Source organism: Poecile atricapillus, chromosome 1 (genome assembly GCF_030490865.1).
Source record: "Poecile atricapillus isolate bPoeAtr1 chromosome 1, bPoeAtr1.hap1, whole genome shotgun sequence".
Classification (NCBI taxonomy): Eukaryota; Metazoa; Chordata; class Aves; order Passeriformes; family Paridae; genus Poecile; species Poecile atricapillus.
In genome coordinates this window covers 48,819,106-48,844,019 of record NC_081249.1, presented here as the reverse complement: position 1 = coordinate 48,844,019, position 24,914 = coordinate 48,819,106, and the positions used below count along the sequence as shown (strand labels likewise).

Genomic DNA, 24,914 nt, shown 5'->3' with positions numbered 1-24,914 from the left:
TAGAAGGTTGTCCCCTAAAGCTGTAGCCAGAGGAAATGAACTGAAGGAGGGTTGTGTGATGTCTGAGCTGTCTTCGGAAACACCGAATCTCTGCTCACCTCCTAGGTGACACGAGGGACCCAAGCAATGGCTTCTTATAGTCCTGGGCAATGAAAGACAACGCAAAACCACTACCATAAGTGAACATTATTCATCCCACTCTCTCAAAGATTTGCAAACTACAAGCGCACCTATGTGTCTGGATTTGGTTAAGGAAGTCATTTCAATACGAGGGCATCTTTCACTTCAGTTCTCCTGTACATAATCAATACATAGTTACGTCGTTTTCTGCAATGCTCGGTTCAGTCTTTGCTTCACCACCGACGCAACTTGAAAAACACGTCGCTTTCCTCGCTTTGCGCCAAAACTCCCAGAATCAGCACGTTTCAAACCTACAAACGGCGGCTTTTGGCTGAATTAGCTCCTTTCAAGCCCAACAAAGCCTCTATTTGTGATTCCCATTCCCCTCACACTCTCAATCTGCATAATTACAACCCTGACACCACCAGGCTCTAATTACACGGCTCACGAGAGGCGCGGCGCCCTGGGCCGGATCCAGCCCGCGGGCGGGGCGAGACGCGGTGGGGTGTAGTGGGGGGAAGGCACCTTTCTTTAAACACCCGGGGCTCCCCTCAGAGGTGCTCCCCGCCGCCCTTCCCCGGGGCTGAATGGCGGGGGCGCCGGGCGGCTCTTTGTTCCTGCCGAGTGCGTGTGCGCGTCGCTCGGGCTGCCGGAGTGGGAGGGGATCCGGCCCGCGCCGCCGTTAACGGGAGGCGCAGGAGGGGCGCAGGAGCGGGGCCGGCGGAGCGGCAGGCACAGCGGCGCAGGGCCGGACCCCAGCGCTGCAAGCGGCGCTCCCCGGCGCTCCCGCCTCCCCCGGCAGCCGGCCGCTGCCCTCCGGCGGCGCGGCGGAGCAGGTGCCGGCGGCGGCAGCGGGCCGGCAGGATGGAGGCTGCCTTGCTGAAGCCGGCGATGATGGCGGAGGTGAAGGGGAGCGGCGCCGGCTCTGCCGTCAGCGCCGAGCTGGAGGTGAAGAAGCTGCAGGAGCTGGTGCGGAAGCTGGAGAAGCAGAACGAGCAGCTCCGGAGCCGCGCCGCCGCCGCCGCGGTGGCCACCGGCCCGCCCAGCCCGCACCTGCTGCTGGCCCCACCGCCGGCCCCGGGCGGGCTGCGCCCCGCCAGCCCCCCCGCCGCGGCCCCGCCGTGCCTGCCCAGCCCGGTGCCCACCCTGCTGTGCCCGCCGGAGCCCCTCGCCTACTTCACACCCTCGCCCGGGCCGCCGGCCGCTGGCGGCGGGCAGGAAGGCGGCGGCGGCCCGGGGGCGGCGGCCACGGTGCTGGATGAGGTGGCGGTGCTGGAGCTGGAGGACGGCTGCGGAGAGGACGAGGATACATGGTACGTGCGGCTCGGCCCTGCCCTGCTCCTCGGTCCGGCCCGGCTGTACCCCTCGGCCGGGCCTCCCATAGCGGTCTCCCGGCTCTGATTAGCATTAGCCCCCAAATCCACTTTATCTCCCTGCTTAGACTGAAATCTGCTTTCCCCCCCCCCCCCCCCCTTTTTTTTTTTTTTTTTCTTTTTTTCCCTCCTCTCCATCCCCATTCCAAACCGTGCCGCCCTGCCGAGGGAAGGGACGCGGCTCAGGTCTGGTCTTCACCGCCCGGCTGGCCCGGGGCGTCGCGCCCTCCGTGGGGAGCAGAGCTCGCTTTCCGCCCCGAGGAATATCGTACAGATCTCAGCCTAGTTTCAGCCTCGTGTTTACATAAGGAATTAAAAATAGCGGAATTTTGTTCCGGGAAAGCCTTGATCTGAGCAGCGCTGCCTCCTCATCCTAAAATCTCTGTCAAATTGTCTCTCATCTTCAGGGATTTGGGAGGGCTTTTGTCTTTTAGATGTTGATCTGAATTGTGTGTTTAACGCGCACATGTAGCTCCAAAAGGCACGGCAGTGTGCTAGTAAATGGAATAAATCGGAAATGGATAGCAAATGAATAAAGCGAAAAGTAAAATCGACGTGGACGAATCCCTTAAAAACAAACAAGGGGAGATTGCAAGGTAGAGATACAAGTAGATCAGTAAAGCTAGTGCCTCAAAACCTGTTTCAGCAACGTGGGCGGACATCGTAGGGACAGTGCTGGAATACTATCTTGGCTGTGTAATCATGTGGAACGTCACTGATCCTGAATTGTTTTGAAGTGGCAGATCTTTATTTTAGTAACAGGTTGAGAGTACGTGTCTAAGCTTCCATGTAGCTTTCTTTCTTATGAGGTTAGTTTTTGAATCAAGCTAAAGTTAATGTCAGATAAGAATAAAATGCAGTATAAAGATGCTGAGATGTGTTCAAACGTTCTTAATTTTGGTAGAAAATAAAGTGTTCAGAAATTAATCTAAATGTCAGAAATGTTTCTGATTGTTGTATGTGCTTCATGGTGCACAATACTGTGTTTCTGAAAATGGCCTTTGAGAATCATGTACAAATCGTGTGGAAATTTCTTTCAGCGTTGCTTCATTGTGCATGTGGTTGGTCTGTTCAGGGCTGGTTTGGGCTTGTCAGTCCAGACTTAAATCCAATTTTACGTTGGTTCTGACTTCTAGGTTTCCCAGCATTAAGGAATATCAAATTTGTTTGATAATGTCTTGTTAAACAAAATGCTTTCCTTGTTTACATTTTAGGGTGGTAGTAAGTTGTCATTGCATTATGTGCTGTAGTGAAATTTCCAATTTGATTTCCTCCCTGGGAGCAATCCTAGATTTGGGTGCCAAAATGTACCAATATGTTACACATCTATGTGTCCACATGCAGAATTTTATGACAGGGGTTTGTTAACAAATTTATTCCACTAAGAATGGGTTGTTTCAGCTGTTGAATGTTTTTAGTTCAAGGATAAATCTCTGCCATTGTCCATGAAAGGTCAGGTGTGTGATGCCAGTTGCTTGGGGCTTTTTTGTAATCTCAGTCTTTAAAGCAAACTGCTGTCTCGAAAGCCAGAGCCTCCAGTGCATATCCTAGTTCTTGATTAGTAATTTTAGGCCTTAAGTACCTTTGGTTTTTTGTGTTTTGTTTGCGTTTTTTTGCTTTTTTGTTTTTACTGCAGTTACAAAAAACCCCGAAACCAGCCAACCCTGTGGAACTGCGGACAAGTCAAACTACTTTGTAGTGTTCAGCTTTTTACAGGAAGGTCTGATCATCAGTCAGATGTTTAGCTTTTGAAGCACTTCTGCAGGTTAACAGGAAACCTGAAAGCTTTTCTTCCCTTCACTTCTTGGTTTTCTCAGTATCCTTTTTTAAATGTGTGGTCAGGCACTGCAGGAAGTCTGGGGAAATGAGTCCTCTCCTCAGAGCAATTCAGTAGTTGATCTTTGCTGGGATTGCCAAGAGAGATAGCAATCACAGTGAGGATTTTATTCCTTGTGGACTGGATAGACAGTGCTGATTGACTTCAAAGGCAAAAAACTCTATGGAGCAGACACTGGAAAAGGGGTGCTCTGGTGGGATGTGGGTAGCTCTTGAGCCAAAACTGTGAAGGTGGAAGGCTGCTGCTACCTGTTGGTGAACCCCCTGAGCGGCAAAATCCTGTTTAGTTTTTGGTCTTGCCTTTCTTGCCCTTTTGTACAGGCCTGATCCCTTTACTGTCTGTGGAGTGTTTTTCTGGTGCCTTGAGAATCTGCCTCTGGTTGTCCCTAGCCCCCTGTCTCAGAGGTGGTCAGGCCAGGGATCTGTGAGTCAGAGTCTTGTCCAGCAGACAAGAATAGTTTGCTTCCTGGAAGATTTGCACTCTCCCAGGTGAATCAGCATCTGTTGTGCCTGCTAATCTGCCAGGGCGACAGTAGCAACCCAGATCTCAGCCTCACAAATTCTCCCATGAAATCTGCTTTGAAACCTGGTTTCCTAATATGCAGCTGATCAAGATGCCAGCTCTTGTCTGAGAATAATGTACATACACTAGCTTTTTTTGCATATGTGCTTTTTTTTTTTCTGGTGTTGAATGTTGAAAATAGGTTTTCAGTGTTTCTCATCAAATATTTTTTAATCATTACAAATAAGACTTGGCCAAAATCTAGTTCATCTGGGTGAAGACAAAATGAGATACTGAAATTATCTAAATCACCAGTAAATATAGGGAAGAGCAAGAGCAGCTTTGATGTGTGTACAGCACCTAATGCATTTGAACTTTGGGCAGTGCTGAAATTCAGACAATGGTAGTGATTAGACAGACGATTTTAACGTGAAATCTACTTGAACTTTGTTTGGTTGTGCCAGACCTGTAGAGTTGATATTTTGCCACCTGTTTTTCTGAGGAGGGAAGAAAGAAAACTAATGTAAACTCTTCTATTTCAGAATATATTTCTTTTTATTAGATATTCTTTTGCAGGGCTTTAGATGTTATAAATTATTCGTATCTAATAGGAAAGTGACCTTACAAAAGCCGACTTCACGGTATTGCATATCTTGCTCATACTTCTCTGTGTTTTGTTTAAGGTTGTACGTCTTGCCTACCAAGACTCACACTCCACGAGAGAAATCTCTGAGTCCTATGCAGTGGTGCAGACGTGTTCTGGATCATCCAACTCCTGAGATAGAAGCTGCAAAACGTTCCCTATGCTTTAGACTGGAACAAGGTAATCTTACTTTGTTAATTTTGTTTAGGAGATTGTCATTTTTGGTCTGGTGTTTCACTCCTCTTGGATGTTTTCATAATTTAGCAGGCTTTACACACGGCAGATGTGCAGTTTCTCCATATGTATGCAAGTCTTCCTTCATTACGTAAATGCTAACAAATGTTTGAATTTTTTTAGTTTTTTTCAAGTATTTGCCTCCTTTGTTACCCATTTTTTCTCCTGCAAAACTTGTTGTTCTAGCTTGTCAGTTTTCATCCATAGCTTAAAATAGAGGACCTCCTGGCAAGCAAGTATTGATGCTAGCTTTACTATTGGTATATCTGTTGAGGTTTGAAAAAGGGTGCTTTTCACTTTTTGTAGAGTCAGAATTATCATGGGGCTACAAACCTTAAAAGGCTAATTTGTCAACATCTAATGTAGTGTCAGGACTTTGCTAAGTATAGCACACACCAAGAAGAGCTGTAACTTGACTGTAGTGCTGTTTTGTTGGTCTCTCGGTAATCTCAGGTACTGAATCTGTCTGATGGCTGGTGAACTTGTAGAGTTCTCTGTGTGATCCGACATCTGTTTTAAATAAATGCCAGACAGCAGTTTTCTTACTTTCTTACCATCTGGGGTCTCATTAAGATTGTATTAAGTGTTGTTGAAGAAAGTGATTAAGGGAGGGTGTTAAGGTTTATAACTCACTCGGAAAGAAGAAAATGAACAATACAGGAACATGACGGAAGAAGGAATAAAGCTAATGACATCGTGAACACATGGCTGTATAAGTTAGCTACAGCTGTCATTAAGAGAAATTGAGTATGTTCCTGTATGCTTTGGAGGATATGGGTAGCTGTGGATAAGTCTTGTCCAAAATCAGGCATTTAACTGAATCAAGCTCTGAAGGCATCAGTGTCTTTGCATTGACTATAAAAGATGCTACAATGATTATTGATCTAGAAATATTTAGTTGAGCTTATTTGCCTCAAGTTATGTGGGCCAAGCTGTGGTTCCTATATTGGTAATAATCCCATCTAGTTTTAGGGTGGACTTTGGTTTGTTAATTTGGTATCTGAGTATCAGATACCATACTCCATAGGGTGAGCCAAGTATCATATTTGACTGTCAATGGAAGTTTTGTGTGTAGAGTCAGAGGCATCAGGGGAGCTGTTCAAGTTACAAGGTTTAGGTGTTGAGTGTAGAATTAATTTAGTGTCTCTCTCAAGTCCACTGACAGCAACGGGTGCTTGGCACTCAGCCCCATGTGCTCGCCTGAAGATACATCTGTGTGGGGTTGGGCCTCCAACAATGGAGTACAATTTGGAGTAGAGCCTCTTGTTTAGATTGCCCCACATAGGTAACCGGTATCCTTTGAGATGGCCTGTTATGCTGATTTCTATTCAGGACAGATGGAGACCTTCCAAAAGTCCTGTGCTTTTTCTGTTCTTTAATGATACCTTGGCCTCCCCAAGGCATCTCAAGTGGGCAGGCACATGGAAGTATGGACAGTTGAGTCAAGCCTGTAAAGTGTAGAAACAAGCAAGACGACTGCATGACCTAATTTTCCCCTTAAAAGGATTTATTTAAATTGAATAGGCAATAAAAGTTTCAAATTAAAATCACTCTATGGTTGTCAGTTCAGTCTCTCTCTCTGCAGAAGTCGCAGCAAAGTGACATATGTCACCAAGTTATGTTGACAGTGAGTTACTCTGATCCATATGCTCTGCTCATGGCAATTGGTTCATGAATTTCCTGAGCTCTGTAAAAAGTTTCTGAGAAATTGTATGCCATAAATAAAACCTGTTATGGGAGCAGTATGTTCAGGGAGGGAATAGACTTGTGCTTATACTGCAGCAATTCTTTGTTAAAATTGCTTTAATTAATAAGTCAGTTAAGACTTGATTAACACTCGTATTTCTAAGTATTTTCTTCGAGCAACTGTACCTTTATAAGTAATACATAATAAGCAAATGTCATCCTTCTTAGTCTTAAATTTTTAGATGCTAGTTTCACCATATATATTTATTCCTCAGTTTTTCAACCAGATGTGAGACTTTTCTAAGAATCAAATAATTTGGTTTCTGAAGTACAGAAAACTTTCTGTAACCTGACTTTCCTATGTTTTGTTTTGCAGTGCACTTAATCAGTAACACACACGTATAAATACATACACATAATCCATCCAGATTTTATAAATGACTCACTAAGTATGACATTCTTCTTTTCTGGTACTAAAGTTTCAAACTTTGTACTTGGAAGTTGAATGGTGTTTTCCCCTTTTAGCTATATGCATTGCAAGGGCATTTTCAGAGTATTTTGAAATCTAGTTGTGCCTCTTCTGCTTGGCTCTGAATCAATGGTTAACACTGAAGTACTTCAGAACTATTAAATGAGTAGTCAGAAAACATTTAGAGTGTATCAGAGAGTGATTTCTTAAATAGCTTATCGGTAGAATTTCCTTAGTTCACGGTGCATTAGCCAAAAATTAAACCAGTTTAGTTGTTACAGCTCTTTAGACACCAGAGTGCACATGGAAATAAAAAGCAGTAAAAATTGATTTTTGACTGCAAAGTCAGCATATCTGGATAAGTTCATACAGAGAGAAGGGCTGTGAGCCAAGAAAAAATACAAATTTTGCCTTATTTTTGAGTTGTTATCTTACTAGGATTTTTAATCCTGTCCTCACTTATTCCTGCCTGTGTGAATTTTTCTAACTACATTACATCCTGATTTTTATAAAAGTTTTCATTTATTTTTAAATATCCCAGCATTAGGATATCTCATAAAAAGGCTAAAAAGCTTGTGAGAGACTTTTGCCTAAGCAGTCCAAGGCAGTTAAATAGTCCAGCAGCTACTTGGTCTTTCAGGCCAGAAAATTGAATTGTGGTATTTTCTTTTCACTTTGCTGCGGTCACCAGCCTGTTTCTTTCTAGTGAAAATGACTGTTTTGAGTATTTCATGGTGGAAGTTAAGAATTCATCTTGGCATAAATCCTTGAGGTTTAGTATAAGCACAGAAGTGATCTCCAGCAGGTGGTTCTTCTGTGAACCACTGTGAGAACTTGGGCAAGCTTCTCAACATTCCTCTGGTCTACCACTAAGTAGGTAAAGCTTTTATAATATTTATAATGAGCTAAGCTTATTACAAACCCTGTTTCTGTGGATTAAGCATGCTAGCTTTAAGGAGGATGAAAGTTAGAAGTAACCTCCTATGATAAGATCTTTGTTTGGAATTGTTCCTGTTTTCTGTGAGCAGTTACAGTGTCGAGGTAACATTTGTTGTTTGTTTTAGTTGTTTTATCTCTGTTGGCTGGACTAGATCACATCTTTCTTTTTACTCTTTGTCAGTTATCTTCTGTTTGAAACCTTTCTGGTTTGTTATGCTTACAGTAGTTCCCTGTATATTATAAAGTCTGTTAGCTCACTGGATTTTAATCCTTCTGTCTATTTTATTTTTTTAGGTTAATTGAAGTGAACAGGGTCACCTAACAGTCTTAATGGTGTGGTAGAGCTTCTTCTGTGTTTTCTTGGCAGTAATTGAAGATGCTGGGACATGCATTATGTTCAGTGAGCGAAGAGATGTGACCTGTAAACATCCTAGCTGATGCAGATGGGTATAACCCTCCTGAAACTGTTGAGATGGTAGTGACTGGCATCCTGGCTGAAGATACCATGCCTGACTTCTGCAAAAAGCTCTGAAGCAGGCAGGTGGATAAACTGAGGATTTAAGAAGACTTAGCAAGGAGTCAGTCTGGAGGAGCTCAGCTTTTATACAGGGTCTCAAAGTGTAACTCATCCAATTCAGCCTTCCAGATAGGAAACTGAATAATGTGCCCTCATTATTGGGCAATATGAAATACTGGGTAGATTCAGAATTTGGCTTAGATGAGTTCTTATTCAGAACTACCATTTCAGATGTTTAAGAACAGTAGGCAGCTGAGGTCCGTAGGTTTTGCAGTTGGCTGCAAAATTATTTAAAGTTTAAAATTATTATTGTGCTTCAGGATGGAGGCTGTTACGTCATCTGTGGGCGGCAAGATGTGTTGTGAAATATATCTACTGTTGTTTCTCTCCATTATTTTTGATTCCTCAAAGGGTCTCATTAGACGAATTTTATTCATTATTGTGCTGGATCCCAGTGTTAAATATTAGTTAAGGTTGATACCCAAACATACAATGTACCCAGAAGATAAACTGTGAGGAGACCAAACAAAATTATTTATTTTGATAGTATAGTGGTTTTTTACCTATTAAGAAAAAAAAAAATCTGGTAGGTTACGGCTGGTAGGGCCCCAGATGGAAGGTTTTACCTGGATGTATAACTTGTGGTTTACACAGGAAGAGGCAGTGTTCTCTCTCCCCTTATTCTAACTCTCTTCCACTTTCTGTGGGTTCATAGTGAAATAATTTATTTTGAGTCTTTAAGATACAGAATACACTTCAACTGTTAAGAGACCACTCTCATAGGGAACTTCTGTGCAGTAGTCTGTTAACTCCAGAAGCAAACAGAAAATACTGTAAGTGAACAAAGTTTTTATCTTGTATGGTTGAGCTGGATTCAGTGCTGAAACAAGGGCAAAGGGGATTTTTGTGTGTTTTTTATTTTCTCAAGTAGAGTCATTAGGTTTAACTTTATTTGCTGTCCATTGATGGATCATATATGTATGTGGTACTCAGAACTGGATTAATAAAATTTCATCTAGCTTTTTTTGCTCATATATAATGCAGATTAGTTCTATGCAAGATGCTTTTGAGGCAGGAAGTAATAATGTGCAGAAGCTTACAGACGATTGTTGTTTCCATCATAAATAAAATAAAGCTCTAGAAAGAATGAAAGGAATGAAAAAAGTGGCATGAGAGGTTTGTTTCCTTTTTGTGTATGTTTCTGATAATAAAAAATTATAAACAGCCAGAGCTCTTATTCACATTTTAGCACCTTTTGACAAATGTGACATCTTGGAAGTCAGGCCATTTAGGCATCTTCTGCTGCAATACAAGCTTAGTGCTTGGAGTGCGCCTATACATGCATAACAGTTTCTTCCTAATAGATTTCATTTATTTGAAGTAATTTGTAACAGCTGCATAATTCCAAGCACTTCTTAGAGGTTTTGCAAATGCTGATATCTCTGGATTTTCTAGCACAGCTGCTGAGGATTTGTGTAGTTCAATTTGGAAAAACTCAGGTTTGATACTCGACTTGCATTTCAAACAGAATATTTCTGCCACTGTAACATTGCTACTCTGCAAGTACACTTGAAGATAGAAATGTTGGGTTTAAAACCCTTATGGCAACAAATGCATAGAAGATCAGACACTTTTGATTAATTTCAGAGATGTCTCTTGCCTTTTTGCTACAGCTCTTCAATATGATTTCCACTTTTTATTAAATTGCAATATACATACTATTTAAGAATTTAATAATATTTGGGGATTGATTGTTGTGCAGCTCAATTATTTGCTTAGAATAGAGTTCTGGTTGTCATTCTTGCAAGAGGAAGCTGAATTCAGAAGTGTCTGTAAAGGTAGAGAGGTGGTGTTAGCTCTTTCCATCCCATTTTAGAGTGTGCTTTTTTTTAATCCTTGCTGATTTCTGAGCTGGGATTATCATCTCATCATGAGTGGTTAAACAGCTAGAAACACTGTTAAATTTCATGTGGGGATTTCAGTAGGCTTATTCTTATTTTAAATAACTTACACTCACAATGTAAGTTCAAATCCTGTAATGCAGTGTGTGTCTAAAAAACAATAGAAGTAGCATCAACACTGCTTTATGCTAAAAGTACAGGCACTTTTAGTGTTACCTAGCAGAGTACTAGTCCTGGGTTGTCTTCTGAAGTGTGCAACTACTTTCCTATGTAGAAATTAAAAAGAAACCTAGGTTTTAATAATTGACTTGAGGGCATTTGGAAGCTTGTCCTCTGTAATTTCATTTTTGCTTCTGATAGTCTTGTGTTTCTTGCTCACTGTTAGTCCCCAAATTATTGTTACAGCTTTTGTCTTTCACGTTGTCTTTCTTTCACAGTCTGTTTTTGATGTCTGTGGAAGAGAGCTGGGAATAACATTTTAGAATGCAGATAAGTGTGATAGAGGTAGCACTGCTTCTTTATTAAATGGTTTATTTCTGTATTTTCACTTTCAGGGAGCCCTTTGGTTCTTGTCTTCACAATATTGCATCTTTTGGGAAGCTTTTTTTCACACTGAAATTTGTGTGGTTTTGTGCCATGATCCTTAAATATCTTGATCAGTTATTTCTGGGATAGTCTACAGTCCTGTAAACATATCATGCAGTCCTTCTTCTTGGCAACTGCCATTGCATTTTAATATATTAGAAAGAAGTTGATTATTTGCATTTGCTTTCCTAAGTGCTTCACATTCAGCATCTCTGTTCATGTTTCATGGAAATAAGAAATTTACACTAATCATTTGTTTTTACCTAAACGTTTATGCAACAGTTCTTGTAATAAAATAAAATAAAATAAAAACCTTTTTACTCTACCTGATAAAGAAATGTAGTCAGTAAGCTCTAATCTGAGTACTTGAGGGACAGAGGCATTCACGGATTTGCTTGATTTGTTTTATGTTGAAGGTGAAGCTAGTAAAAATGATAGAGACATAGGAGTTTATAAAAACAAAATTCCTGAGTGTTCTATTTTTTTCCCTTCATGAAGTTCTTCTAAAATATCATTATCTTAATTTTACTTACAGAATGGGATATTCTTGTAAAATTTTTAATTACAGAAAATGTTTTCGTGGGCAATATTTACCCTTAGTGATGTCACTAAGCTATACCAAAAGTCATCTTTTACATGTGGATTTATCACAACAATGGAATGCTTCACTGAAGGCTTCACACTTAAAAGATCTGAGGGGAAAAAGTAGTAAAAGTATGCCTGTGGGACAAAAAAATATTTTTGTCAGCAAAAAACAAGTGCACTCTAGGTAGTTGCTGCTTTGAATAAAGATTTGCAGCATTTACAGATTACATTTTTGATAATGTTAAAGGAATTAAGTCACAAAGTATACTGCAACAAGTTCTTGAATATTTTGTACTATGATGGGAGTATGTGGCTATGTGAGGTCATGGAAAGCTAATATGGGGTAACAATTTTTAAAATAACGTTGAGCATAGCATTTCATTGCTTTTTCTATTTTATGTGTTTCTAAATCTATTCTGTTGTGTTACCTAGACTAAAGAGATAGTGGATGATGTTCACTGGTAAATTCGGACCACCATTATCACTTCTACAATGTAGAGTACCTGTTACCTAGTCTTCACAGCTGGCTGAGCTCAGACTGACCCCACTTCATAACACCAGAAGAATCAATGAAAACGTGATTTTGAGAGAGCTTTTTGCTTGAAAGTGGTAGTCTGTTTGCTCAAATTAGCCAGCCCTGTGTGCCCCTCTAATGCAGAGAGCATTGCACTTGCTGTCCAACTTGGAGCAAACAAGTTCTACTTTCAGAAAGTCAACTTCTTTTTATTCACTTGTCTTATTCCATTGGGTAGTACCAAGCAGCAGTGTTGATTTTTGCTGCTTGCCCTGTATTAATTCAGGGTGAGGAGACTTGTACCTTGAAGAGCACAGTTCTAAAATGGTTAAGAGAGTTAGAGGTGGATAACTTTGAAGATATCCTCATGCAGTCAGGTAAATTCCTCTGTAAATGTTGATGAGTTATGTCCTCTGCTGCATAGTTGAGATCAGTTGTTTTTTCTTAGTTTGTCTGTAGTTGATTGAGAACAGATTGTTTCTGAGTTATGGATTTGTAAGACCTCTTTTTAATACTAAATGTGACCCTTAATTTCACTGAACCTTAAGTCATTTAAGCTACATACCTGTGAGAAACTGTCTGTCCACTGATTCTCAAGAAGCCAAAGGACAGTTTACCCAGCTGTTCTTAAGCAGTTGTGCAGACTGAGTCTGGAGGTAGTAATTTCTCTCCACTAATTAGAAAAAAACCTTGGAGTACATAGCATCAGAAGGATTTGGATGCATTATCACTTCATATTTTTAGCAGGTTTTGAATATCTTCTGCATTTTGCAAGAATAGCCTTGGTGCCTTTCATTCAGAAATGGTCTCTCATGGTCTTCTATTTCTTCAATCATGGCACTTGTGACCTTGTTTGTAATCATTTGTTTAGAAGCTAAGCTCATTCTCCAAAACAAAGACAGAGAATGCTTGTGGATTTTTTTGTGTTTTCACATACTAGTAGCTATCTGTATCTTTCTATGAAAGGCACAAAAGTTTTGTTCTACATTCCAGTAACTGGCGAAAGGGTGTAAATTATATTATGTGTCTGCTAGTCTTAAGTTAGATACATGGGATATTGCTTTGTTTGCATCTGTATCGCAGAGGAACATCTGTGTGATGATTGAATCTTCCTTGGAAATACATCTTGTGTCTCGATTTCTAGCTCCAGACATGGAGCTGTTCTTCTTGTGTCTTACTGTAAGCACCTTGTTGTTGGATCTCAGGTATTTATTTACATGAATTCATAGAACATGTAGTGGTCCAGGTTTGTTCCACCTAATTTTAGGTTTGTGTCTAGTTAATATATAGTTAAAGGTTCAGTTGCCTTGACTGTGATCCATTTATCTTAGTGAAGGTGCCAAGCATAATCTGACATTCTTTTGCATCCTTGAGGTATCTAGGTGGGCAGATGGGTATGATACAGGATCTGCACAGTAGCCTTGCTGAACTGGACCAGCTGGAGCATCTAAAATGTCATTGCGTCCTGTTTTCAGATGACTGAATCACACCCTTGCTGTTTTATGCTAAAGGATTGGTTCTGCTCCAGACTGTAGGTGTTAAAATGAGGCTGTCTACAAGTAGGCCCGTCTGTGTGTGTGTATGTATGCATTGTTTCATCTTTTCTATTTAGAATTGCTTTTTACATATAAGAAAATATAATATGCACTTTATATTGGTGCTTTATATTGGTCATTCTATTGAAAAATTATCAGCACACAAGAAAAAAGTGCCATCACTCATGTGGTGGAAGTATGCAACTGCAAGTTGACTTCTAGTGTTAGCTTTTCTGCTACTTCATTTAAAATCAGTTGAAAATTATGTAAAGATTTATGTTAGAAGTTAAAGCAAGCTCTTAGGGCTAGGGGCTCTAATTTTTGTGCTTTAGGAGTGGCTCATAAAACGTAGCTCCAGTTTTGTTTGGTGCAAGGTTCTACCCCAGTGTAGACTTAATAAAAGAGTAAGATTGAATAGTAGGTCTTTAGAATTTGCATCTGACTGGTACCATGTATTTTTTTAATTATTGTTTTCTTTTCTTTTACAGTTAGTTGGCACTTGATGTATTTGTGACTTTTGTCTTCAGGCAATTTTTTCTTCATAACATGTTTGAAGTCCATTGTGAGTGCAGGGCAGAGTTTTGTGGCCTGCTGTTACGTGGGTGATAGCAACGGAGTCATCTGTTGCGTTGTTGCCTTCAGGCACAGATCCTAGCATCCTAATGTCCCTAATGTCCTTTCCTCCTAAAAGTTCACCATGTCCTTCAAGCAGCTCTGTGAAATGTCAGCAAACCTTAATGTTCTTTATTCTTCCTTCCTAACCCATAGGAAAGGCAGAATACAGAGTGATTTGCAGGCCAGTGTGAAACAGGGCAGGGTGGAGTGGCAGAATCTTGGCTTCAGCCTGTTCTTCCATGGTGTCATCAGTTTTCTTTTTTGTCATTTGTGCTTCATGTATTGCAGTTGTATAGCCAGTGTTCAGACTGCATCATGGTTGTTTCTTAATGTCTTTTGAAACACTGGGTGTGATACTTCACTATAGTCACAAATGGATCTTTATTTATAAATTTAAAATAAAAAGAATCTCAATTTTGTGTAAGTAGGCACATATATTCTTGTGTTGGACTATATGTTGTGTTGGACATAGTCCAAAAATATTTTGTTTTTGGTTTATGTTCATGCTGATAAATCTCAAATAATTATTTGGAGGAAATAAAATGTTTCTTTATAGAGAAGCTTGGAGAAAGTGCTCAAACTATATTGTCCAAGCTTGTATTTCTGCTTATTGTGGACATGAGAGGTTATGGTGATGGATACACTTAAAAGATGATGCAGAGTACCTATTACCCTGAACAGTAAGACAGGGGCAGAAGGATGCTGCAGCAGTGTTCTAATTGTACTGATGGTGCTTCTGCAATTTGTGCTTTTCAGTTCTGTGTACCATTCTCATGCTTTCCCTGTTGTACTGTGCTCTTGACTGATACTATACTCCTCTCTCCTCCTCTGCCAGCTTATACCTGTGTTGCCTGCTAGTGAGGAGCAAAGAATGCCTCTTTGTTAAATACTTGCACAGTTCTTGGTGCAGTGTACGTCTGGAAGGTACTCGCAAGGCAAAGTTTACTTAAAGCGTCTCCCTTGAGATACCTGAAATCATCCCAGGGAAACATAAATGCAGGAATGTGTTCTGAGTTACTGCCAGGAGGTATTGGCCTTTCTCAAGGGAATCCGAAGAGTCTGGTCTGCTTAGCTTAAAAATTGTTGCAAAAGCCATAACCCCCGTGACAGTAATGATAATGGTATCTATTTCAAACATCTATATGTCTCTTTGCCCATTTTTGTAGTAGCAGTTTTTTGGTTAGTGCTTCTTAATTTTACTCAAGGTTGGTGTTGAACCTTCATTCTGTGTGAGGATACATATTCTGAATATGTTATTATATTTGACAGTCAGTTAAACTTCTGTTAGAACTTTCCTTAATCATAAACTCTCATGAATTTTTTCCTGTATGATATTTTAAAAGTATGAAAAATCTGTTTCATGGGAGCTTTTATTTTTTAAGTGTTTCGTATCTTTTCTCTGCTTTTGGTAATAGTGTTAACAGTTTCTCATGATAATCACATAACTGTGACACTTGCTATATTTATCCAAAAGCTACAGGCTTCCTGGAGGGTAAGTGCTGCTTTTGACCTCGATTTGAGTCTAAGATTCAGCTTTTTCAGTCTGCCTCAATATAGGCAGCAGGTATATTTGAACAAAGAAGAGGGACTGTGGCATCTTGGAATGATATTAGAGGCAGAAGCTGTAAATAGACCTCTCTGGTAAAAAGCCTCCTGCCAGAAATTTAACCTGTGAATGCAGATGGCAAGTAGATATGGTTTTAGGGGGAGCTATAGTGTTTGTATGGATGTTTCTGGGATGCAGAGGAATTTCGGGACTAAACAGTAATGATAGGAGAAGTGCAATTTAGGGTCAGTCTTGGACTAATTAGACTAATTTAATCTTTTCTGTATTTTCATCTATCATGAATGATCAAGAGTGTTATATCCCAGCAGATGGACATATTTGAATTCTACCTAGTATATAATAAAGATCCTATACTGTTAGGAGAAGAATGGGAAATTGTCCTTCCGTGAGTCTGTTTTTAACAGAATGGATCCCTCGCCCTTTATGCTTCTGTTTTGCCAATAATAATGCAACAAAGAAAAAAAGAATTATGTAAGCTACCAGAAAATTTAAATTCAGGGAATATATATTTTTAACTTTATTCTTCCTCCAGCAACTTGTTCAGAGCAAAAATACACCTTTGATTCAAATTCTTGCTAACATGTCTGATTAGAAGTATAGCACAGGTTCACATAAGAGAGGTGTTGTACATCCTATGTGGCATGTGGAGATGAAGCTCTCTTTTATTACCTAGAGTTACCATCTCTGAAAAGTCCACTGAGCAGTTCATGGTAGCTTTTTTTTTTATACTACTGCAATGTATAGACTAAATGAATAAGTAAGTTTTCAGCATTGAGAGTACCTTGTGTAGTAGCTGAGCTCTGATCTACAAGGGGAGTTAACTAATACCTGTTCTTTAAATCACACAGAGAAGCCTTGCTCCTCATCCCAGAGGAACCCCCTAAGTGTGGACTTAGAGTGAAATGGCAGACACCATTCATCTTCGTTCCTTTTGTCAATAGCAGCTGAGCTCTTCTTGAAATATATTCAATGTTTTTTTAAAATAAAATTTTCTATACTGCGATTGAATGTTTGTCCTGATTATTACATACTTGTGATTTGATCTTGTTTTTCTGCAGTGGTACTGTTACTCTTGTCTTCTCCTATCACTTACTCAAGTTCCAAGACCAAAGCTGCAGAAGGCGAGTCTGTCCAATAGAGTTCTCTGGGATTGCTGTGATTGCAGTGACTCAGCACTTACCAATACAAATAATTGAAATTACAAAGCAGCTGTTACTTCCTAAGGACTGAGAACATTTTTCTGAAAGAGTGGATGAATTGCTATCAGTGAGGTTTTAAATTTGCTGTTGGCTGATTGAAGTGGGGGTGTCTAACATACAGTTTTAAGAGAGGGGGGAGATCTATTTCTGCACCAAAAAAAGCCTGATAAGGTAACTGGTTTTGAAAACAGGCCTCCTTCTCAGGCTGAAGTTAAGAAAATACCTTAAGACTTGTAATTTTTTTGCTACGTAAAAAGTAGCTTGCTGATGAGATAAAAGCTTCTCATGTTATTTGTAGCCTTGAAGGATACAGAGCATATCCAGACATACAGAAGACCTCATACCTTCTTGTTACCAAAACATGAGTACCTAACATAAGACCCTAAGAGTTGATCTTGTCAATGCAAACAGCCTGTCTGCACCCTGCAGAGCATGCCAAACAGCCTAGCTCAAATATATCCACACAGCAATGCTGCATGGATAATATACATTGGTATGGCAGTCACTGGGATCCAACGTGAGTGAATGTCATGATACCTCTAATATTTTGACTTTCACGTTTCTAGTTACCACATCTGTCTCTCTGTGTGTTAAACATTGTTCAACATGCTATAAGTGCTTTCAAGATATGGTTCGTATTGTTGTATTTAAGCCATCTTAAACTTCAGGTTTGAAATCGGTGACTAGTTGAAAAAACATCTTTGGAGCATGAGATCTGTCTTCCTCCAGTGACAGTAGCATCATTGGTTAGGTAGGACTGGAGGTCACATTTGAATATTGTACACTAGTTGAGCTGAATGCAGATCACAATTTCTTAAAGATGGAGGATGTGCTGCATTTTACCAAATATTCTGCCTCTCCTCTGTGACTGAAATTCAGGTAAGCTTGCATTCAGCAACTCTCAAAGGAATTTTTAATCTTCAAGCAAAATTAATTTCCAGCTTTTACTTACCCAGTGGTATACTGGAATTAAATCTGTTGAAGGCAGGCGTTCTACAACTTTAGGACTAACCTGAGACAAGCAAGTGTCTCCGGTTTTGTGTTACAAAGGAAGGTAACTAAATAAATACCATTTAAAAAATCTTTTGTAATTATGTTTAAAATGCTCTAGATAGAAGTATTAGAAGACTTAAACTAGTAGAAATGTAGGAAGAAAAAGACCATGTTGATTCAAAGCCTACTGAAGTCACTGGAAGTCTTCAATTTAGCTGGGGTTTGTGCATTATCTCTATGTTCCTTCAGGTATTTCACCTACAAATTCTATGTTTTGGGGGATGAATGTCGAATAACTTTGAGAGGAGTCTTCTGCTTTATATTTGAGGCTAAAAATGGGATAAGCTGAGATTCCATGTGCATTGTTTACCACATTACTGAAAAAAAGTAATTTTATGCTCTAGATTTGGCTGGTAATGATAAGTACAAATTATTTCAAACTCTGAGGTTTGATGCCCTATATTTAGAGATTTTGCTTCAAGTTTAGCAAAACTTGCCTAGACACCATGGGCTTCTTCTGACGCACATACCAGAGCTACATGTGATATTCTTGACATTTGTGCAAGTGTTGGGAAGGTCAGGTTTGTGCTGAAGATGTGAATGCAGTATAGTTTTATTCATCAACAATGTGAAAAGATGTAAATCCATGACCTGCTTTGGCCAAAGTCCCTGGTACGTATATACATTTGTTCTGGGAATTTTTCCTTGTTTTGATACAGCCTGTCTAGTTCACAGCAATGCTTGTAAAGTGTTTTGTAAAGAATTTGCTCAGTGGTGTAAGAGTTGTTTACAGATCTTATTCCACTTTATTTGCAAAATATCCTTCACCAACAGGCTTACTTGGTTTTCATATTAAGGAGTCCAAATAATGGAGTGGGTGTGTAGAGTGGACTGGTTAGGGAAGCAAGTATCTTTTAGCTGCAAGGCAGATGCCCAAGAAGAGCAGCATTGTCATAAGTAGTAGTTCAGTGAGTAATCTGACAGAGAACTGTCCAAAAATGAAATTACCAGCTTTTACTGCAACTGAAGAAAATTGTCACTGCAGCCACCAGGCCATGTACCAGGGTTGATGAAACCCTCATGAAGCTGCTTCTCCTACCTCTTGGATGGTGAGGCAAACTCTTCATATAAGGATAACTCCAAGGGACAGAGCTGTCTGGCTAGGGAAGAGGAGGACCTCTAACAAAAGTCGCATAAGCAATGTATGTACCAGATGCATTGGGAGCTTGAAAGCCTGTTTCTGAATAATACATAAACATGTCCAAAGAAGCAGCAGGTCAGATTTCTCTCAGTCAGCTTCACCACTAGATAAGTTTTGGGATGGTGAGGGGTTTAGTTAAGTACACAGATTTATGATCATGGGCCTATATTAGAAGCAACTCCCACTCCAACATACATTATTAATTTTATATATGATACTAGGTTTCTCTTTGCAGTGATCCAGAATCTTGGCTATCAAGAGCTATGAGTTAGAGGGCTCAGCCTGTCCAAAGAGATGTGCCCAGGGAGGGTTGTAGAGCTACAGCTCTACTTTTCCTTTCTGTTAAGTGATTTGCAGTCTTGCAAAATAGCAGCTCCAGTAACTATTTTCCATCTCAAAGTTGAAGGAATTTTGCTATTGTTTTGTTTTTTGGTTTAGGGTTGGTTTTTTTTAAGTATCTTGATCAGGCCTTGACTTTACACTTTCAACTGTCTTTGTCTCTTTACACCAGACCTAAAAATCAGTGGCAAACACTACAAATAACATAATTTCTGGTGAGGTTGCCAAAATTGTCTCTTTCCTCCTCCATCAGGATATATCATTGATCCGGTGAGTTGTTACCACTCTGCGAGATGATGACAGTATGGCTGTCTTGAGCCAGAGAAAACAGATCTACCTAGATCTAATGGATCTACCATAATTTTGGTAATGGCCACGAGCCACAGAACTGTGGTGGTAATAAATCTGGCACAGTGGCTATCAAACTACTGGTCACCAGTATTTTACTGTGTGAGCTGCATCCTGGGCAAACATCTATGCTAAAGATGCTGCAAGTTTTAAATTATGGCAGCTGTGGAGGTGATGCCCACAGCCACATATTCCTTGCTGCTGCATATCTGTAGACATTCATTGGACTGTTTTAGGCCTAGAAAGATTATGTCAGACTGGTCTGCAGAGCAAATCTCCACTGGATTTAAAAGGTATAAGCTATATGGCAGACAAAGGTTGCTAGTACTCTGCAGGCAAGGAGGCAGTGGAGAGATGTCCTGAGACCCAGACACGCTGTCTCTTGGACCTGGGAGATGCTATAGACCTAGCCAGCATTTAAAGAAAAAGACAAAAAGACCTTACTCTGTTCAAAATATACCTGGTTTTATTTTTTGTAGAGTTTTGTGGCAAACAGAACAGTTTTTTTTCTGAGTGCAAAATACTCTTCCCAGAGTACTCTTGCAAGATTTTGCTGTGTCACGCTGCCACTGAAATACAAACAGAGCAGGTAACAAATTCAAGAGGGAAAACGAGGTTGGGATGAGTTTCACAGTGTTTATGCAATGAGTATTAGAGTTTGGATTTTGCTTATGATGATGTTATGGTAGCATGTGTATGTGGGTAATCAGTGATAGACTGGTGGTTTCTTAAGGAAAATACAAACACTTTAACAAATTGTGCCAGCAAAAATTATCCTGTTTGGATTAACAGGCAGTGAGTAAAATGTGGTTTACAATGATCACAATGCTCCAACAATGTTGTAGTGCTATGACTTCTGATACAGCTCTGCTTAAATCTTAGTGCCATAGACTGCAATAGCAATATCTTTATGAAGACACCCTTTCCACATTAGAGGAGTAGAGCCACAGCTCCTAAATTAGTGTGGTGTGGAGCTTCTGGCAAGGTTGTTTCAACAGATTAGTTATCCCTACCAGACTGGGTGCAGCTGGCTGCTTGTGAAGGTATGCTGATTGTGGAAGAGACTTCAGTTTCTTGCTGCAGTCCTGCCTTCCCCTGGGTGATGTACTGGCCTCTTGAGAGCTTCTTCAGAGCTCTTCATTTGTGCCTACAGGAGTTGCTGCCCATTCAGATCTACTAGCTGAGATTATTGGATGATAACTTTCCTGCCCATTTCAGTCAGTGCCTGGTGGGTGAACCTTACCAGAGACCTGGGAAATTATAGCTGGAGCCATCCAGCTGGCCCAGCAAGAGTTGGAGGAAGATGTTTCAGTGGCCTTAGGTGCATTGTCTGCACATCATGGTAATAGATCTTTACCCACTGAGTGACAACATGAGGTGATTAGCATTTTATTGCTAATGGTTAAAATACAGTGAAAATGCTTTGCTTTTGCTTTAATCTGTGCTGTGTGGGTGAGTAAACAACTGGTGTCTATGGATGCTAGCTTTGGAGCAAGCTGCAGGCCCCATGGCCTCTCAGTCCTGCCTGAAAGCTAGCCTGGGAAATTCATAGGAGGATTTCAAAACAATCCTCAGAGACAGAAAACAACTGCCAGGTGCTGTTTGTCTGTCCTCTTGTTTTCCTTGCAAGAGAAAGTCAGGGGGTGGTGAACCCCACTGACCAATGATGGTAATGTAGCACTTTACTAACCAATAAGAGTTTCCTTTCTGTACTTTCCACGTATCAGTCTATAAAGAGACAAAGCTAGAGTAATAAACTAGAGATTTCTCCTGTTCTGACTCCCTGGAGAGTCCGTGTCATTCTTCCCGCCATTCCTAATTAGAACGACAGGTGTCAGACACTAAGTTCATCTCGCCTGCCCTTTCACATATTCTGGGGGCTGTTCTCTGACGTGTTTCTTTTGGAGGCAGTGTTCCTTCAGCAGTCCCATCTTTCTGCTGCTGTTCTCCACTTCTCCATCTCTCCCTGAAACGTGATGATACAAGTGAGCTTCGTCTTCCTGGTAAAGGGCATTGAGAAACACTTCCTTGTTAAAAAAAAAAAATTAATTAACAGAGGTCCTCTTCTAACTGGAACTGCTTCTGAGGAAGTTGTTTGGTGACTTCACTTGAATACAAGCTGGTTTCAGTAGGTTATATCCAAGCATTGCAGGGCTCTAGTACTGCGAGAGTTGTCTTTTTCAGTTGCATAGAAAAACTGAAAACTGAATGCAGTCTTTGAACTCTGTTTTTAAGCTCTGTTTATTGTTCTTTGTAATGAATGCAGTCAGAGTGAGTTTCATTTGAATGTATGCAGAGATCTATCTTGGAGCTAGTCACACTGGGCTGCCATTGTAGACAGAGCAGACAAAGAGGCACAGCTCATGTCCCTTGCAAGCAGAGGTGAGATGAATCATGCCCTGTCCTTCCTCTTGGGCATAAATAGTGTCCTGAGGTGACTGGGTCAGCCATCAATGTCTGTACATTAAGAGCATCTTCGTTGTGTCTGGGACATAGGATCTAGTGTCCTAAAGCACTATAAATAGATACTGGAAGAGAGAGAGAATATGGGGAAATAGCATATATGCCTGCCCTGACACCATCCCAGCTCTATAGCTAGTTCAGTGACTGACAGAACCAGATGTGAACTCTGAATTAGATGTGATATTTATTAACATTTGGTGGATTCCTCTTTTGTGAGTTTGTGTCGTCTTCCCATGTTAATTGCATTCACGCAGTCCTTTGGTAAGAATCCTTACCAAAATCTTTTTTTTTTTTTTTTGAAGGCTCTTAATGCCTTATTTGAAGGCTTCTAAAATTAAGTGGGGTAAACACTCTTCTTAATGAATGAGATGCTGATAGTTTGGTAGAAGACTCTGGGGCTATTTATGGTTTTGGGTTACCCTATGTAGTGGTACATGAGAATGAGTCTTCTGCTCAGAAAGGTCTGTCTTACTTAAAACTAGCTGAAATGTGAGCTACTCATGTATGCTCATGGGTTCTGGTCAGTCCACCAAATAGAATGAAAATACATCAGACTGACTTTTTTCATATAAAAACTGGGAGCTGGGGAGGAAGCAGAGATTTGGGCCCTAGGTCATGCCTAAGGCTTAGTATGTCAGCATAGCATTTGGCCAGGTTCTCACAAGAGGGAAGGTGGGAAGCCAAGTTTGGTTGTTAGGTCTAATCACAGAATTTGATTTTGGGTGTGTGAATACAGGTAGAGTTGTGCACCCAAGATGAAAATTAAAGCTGAGACGGTTGCATTTTTCACAGAGCCCCTGTGCTTGTCTGTTTACACAGCTGTACACTAAAAGGTTTGCCTTAAAAAAACAGAGCCAAGTTTAAAAAGTCCAACAAAACAAGAAAAAACCCACAACCCTACCCTCCAAAGCACATAGCTAAAATGTAGTATCCTCTTTTGGGATTTGTAGGAAGTAGCTTATACTTTGCAATTCCATTTGCTTTCTAGTCTTTTGAATTCTTTGATGTCATAAAATCATTTTTGTGACAAAATTGGGTCAGAGATAGGTAGTTGGAGTTTCCTTGTTCTTCAGCATGCTGCAGGTGGACAGTGCTATGGTTGTATTTTCACATTCAATGTACAAAACCAATTTTCAGGTCAGCCTTTCTCTGGAATACATTGAACTAGAGTAGTTGTACATTTACCTTTGAAACTTACCTGCTCACAGTGATAGGTAATAATTGGCACAACTGGACTATGTCCTGCAAAGTATTAGTCCTGAATCTTAGGTTTTTGTTTTTGTCACCAGTAGCAGTATGCCAGACACCACTGCTGATTGCATTTCTTGCTGTGATAGCTGAAAGTTACAGAAACTCCTGCAGTTTAGACAGGCTTTCCGATTCCACCTTTAAAAGAGGTCTGTGCTGTTTTTCTAGGACAGCTCTTGAAGTACATGCTGTAGCTCTTGTATATCAAGCAGTTTTATACTGATACGTACCAACTGAACTGCTTTCTCATTTTATGCTAATACTAGATCTTTTTAATATAATTTTTCAAAAAAGGATGTGCTTCATATGAATGAACTGGGAAACAAACTTTTCAGGTAGTCCCTGTTTTCTCACATTTTTAAAACTGAAGTTTTCATGTACTCCTAAAGTTGCTTTTCAGTTTTCCTAGGCTTAGAGACAAGTGGACAGTCCATTAATTTTCTTCCTAATTTTTAGCTGTTTGTCCATGTGGTGCATTGCCCCTGGCTAGACACCACGTGCCCACCAAAACTGTGCTATCATTCTCATCCTCAACTGCACAGGGGAGAGAGAATTTAATAAGAGGAAGATTGTGGGTCAAGATGAGGGCAGGGAGAGATCAGTCACCAGTTAGTGTCACGGGCAAACCAGATTTGACTTGGGGAAAAATTTGTTTTATTACAAACATTATTTATTAATGTTAATGTACGTGTAACACATGTATTATTTAATCAAATCAGAGTACAATAATGAAAAAATAAAGCCAAATCTTAGAACACCTTTCCCCCACCCCTCAATTTTTCTGACTCTTGAAAGAAGGCCCTTTGTACAGTCTGTACTTTGGGAATTTATGTTCTCATTGCAGTTGGGGATGAGGGGGTGCTCTCCTTCTTGTGATGGACAAATCGACGGACAGAAATGACAAACAAGCCTCAAGCATTTTGTGAGCTCTGTGTGTCAGGGCAGGGAAATAGTTTTGGGCAATGACAGTTTCAGTGTGACTGCAAATGTGCATTAAGCATATGAGGTGTGACTGTGCCTGATGGCAAGGTTTCTGCCACTGGTAGGATGGCTGACTGAGCTACAGCTGTGGTTAGGAAATCAGACTGGAATAAGCTGATGGGATGACCAAAGCTGATGGCTGTGGGAGACTGGAACTAGAAGTGTGCTGCTTGAAAAGTCAAGAAGTTTGCTGTATAACATTCAACAAGATGGAAAAATGGACCTGCCTCCAAACTAACTTCCAGATTTACAGGTACAACTCGATACTCATTACTCAGTTATTAGAACTGAAAACATTACTGTCTTAAGCCCAGATTTTACAATCCTGTAAATGATAAACCCATAATTTTTTTTGAAAAAGTGAATTTTATTACATAAAATTGCAGAGGAAAGCTTTGAAGAAGCACTGTGTTTTGATAAATTGTGGAAGCTGTTACAGTCCTTCTGAGAACAGAAGTTGAATGCCTCACCCTGTGAAACAGTCCAAAGGATTGTAGTTTGGTCCATGTGTACAGGAGCTA

The 24,914-nt window shown here is 40.4% G+C and overlaps 1 protein-coding gene across 5 annotated transcripts in view; it reads left to right on the top strand.

Annotated features, from left to right (window-relative positions):
- The first annotated feature begins 672 nt into the window (after positions 1 to 672).
- SLAIN1 (SLAIN motif family member 1) overlaps positions 673 to 24,914 on the top strand; it is a 51,033-nt gene continuing 26,791 nt past the window's right edge. For 4 of the 5 annotated variants that reach the window (XM_058848359.1, XM_058848382.1, XM_058848373.1 and 1 more), the window contains exons 1-2: positions 845 to 1,433; positions 4,515 to 4,654. In XM_058848359.1, coding sequence (XP_058704342.1) covers positions 985 to 1,433; positions 4,515 to 4,654 — 589 coding nt within the window. In that variant the 5' untranslated portion in view covers positions 845 to 984. Of the gene's footprint in view, positions 1,434 to 4,514; positions 4,655 to 24,914 lie in introns of all 5 variants that reach the window. The other variant, XM_058848368.1, reaches the window with a different exon arrangement.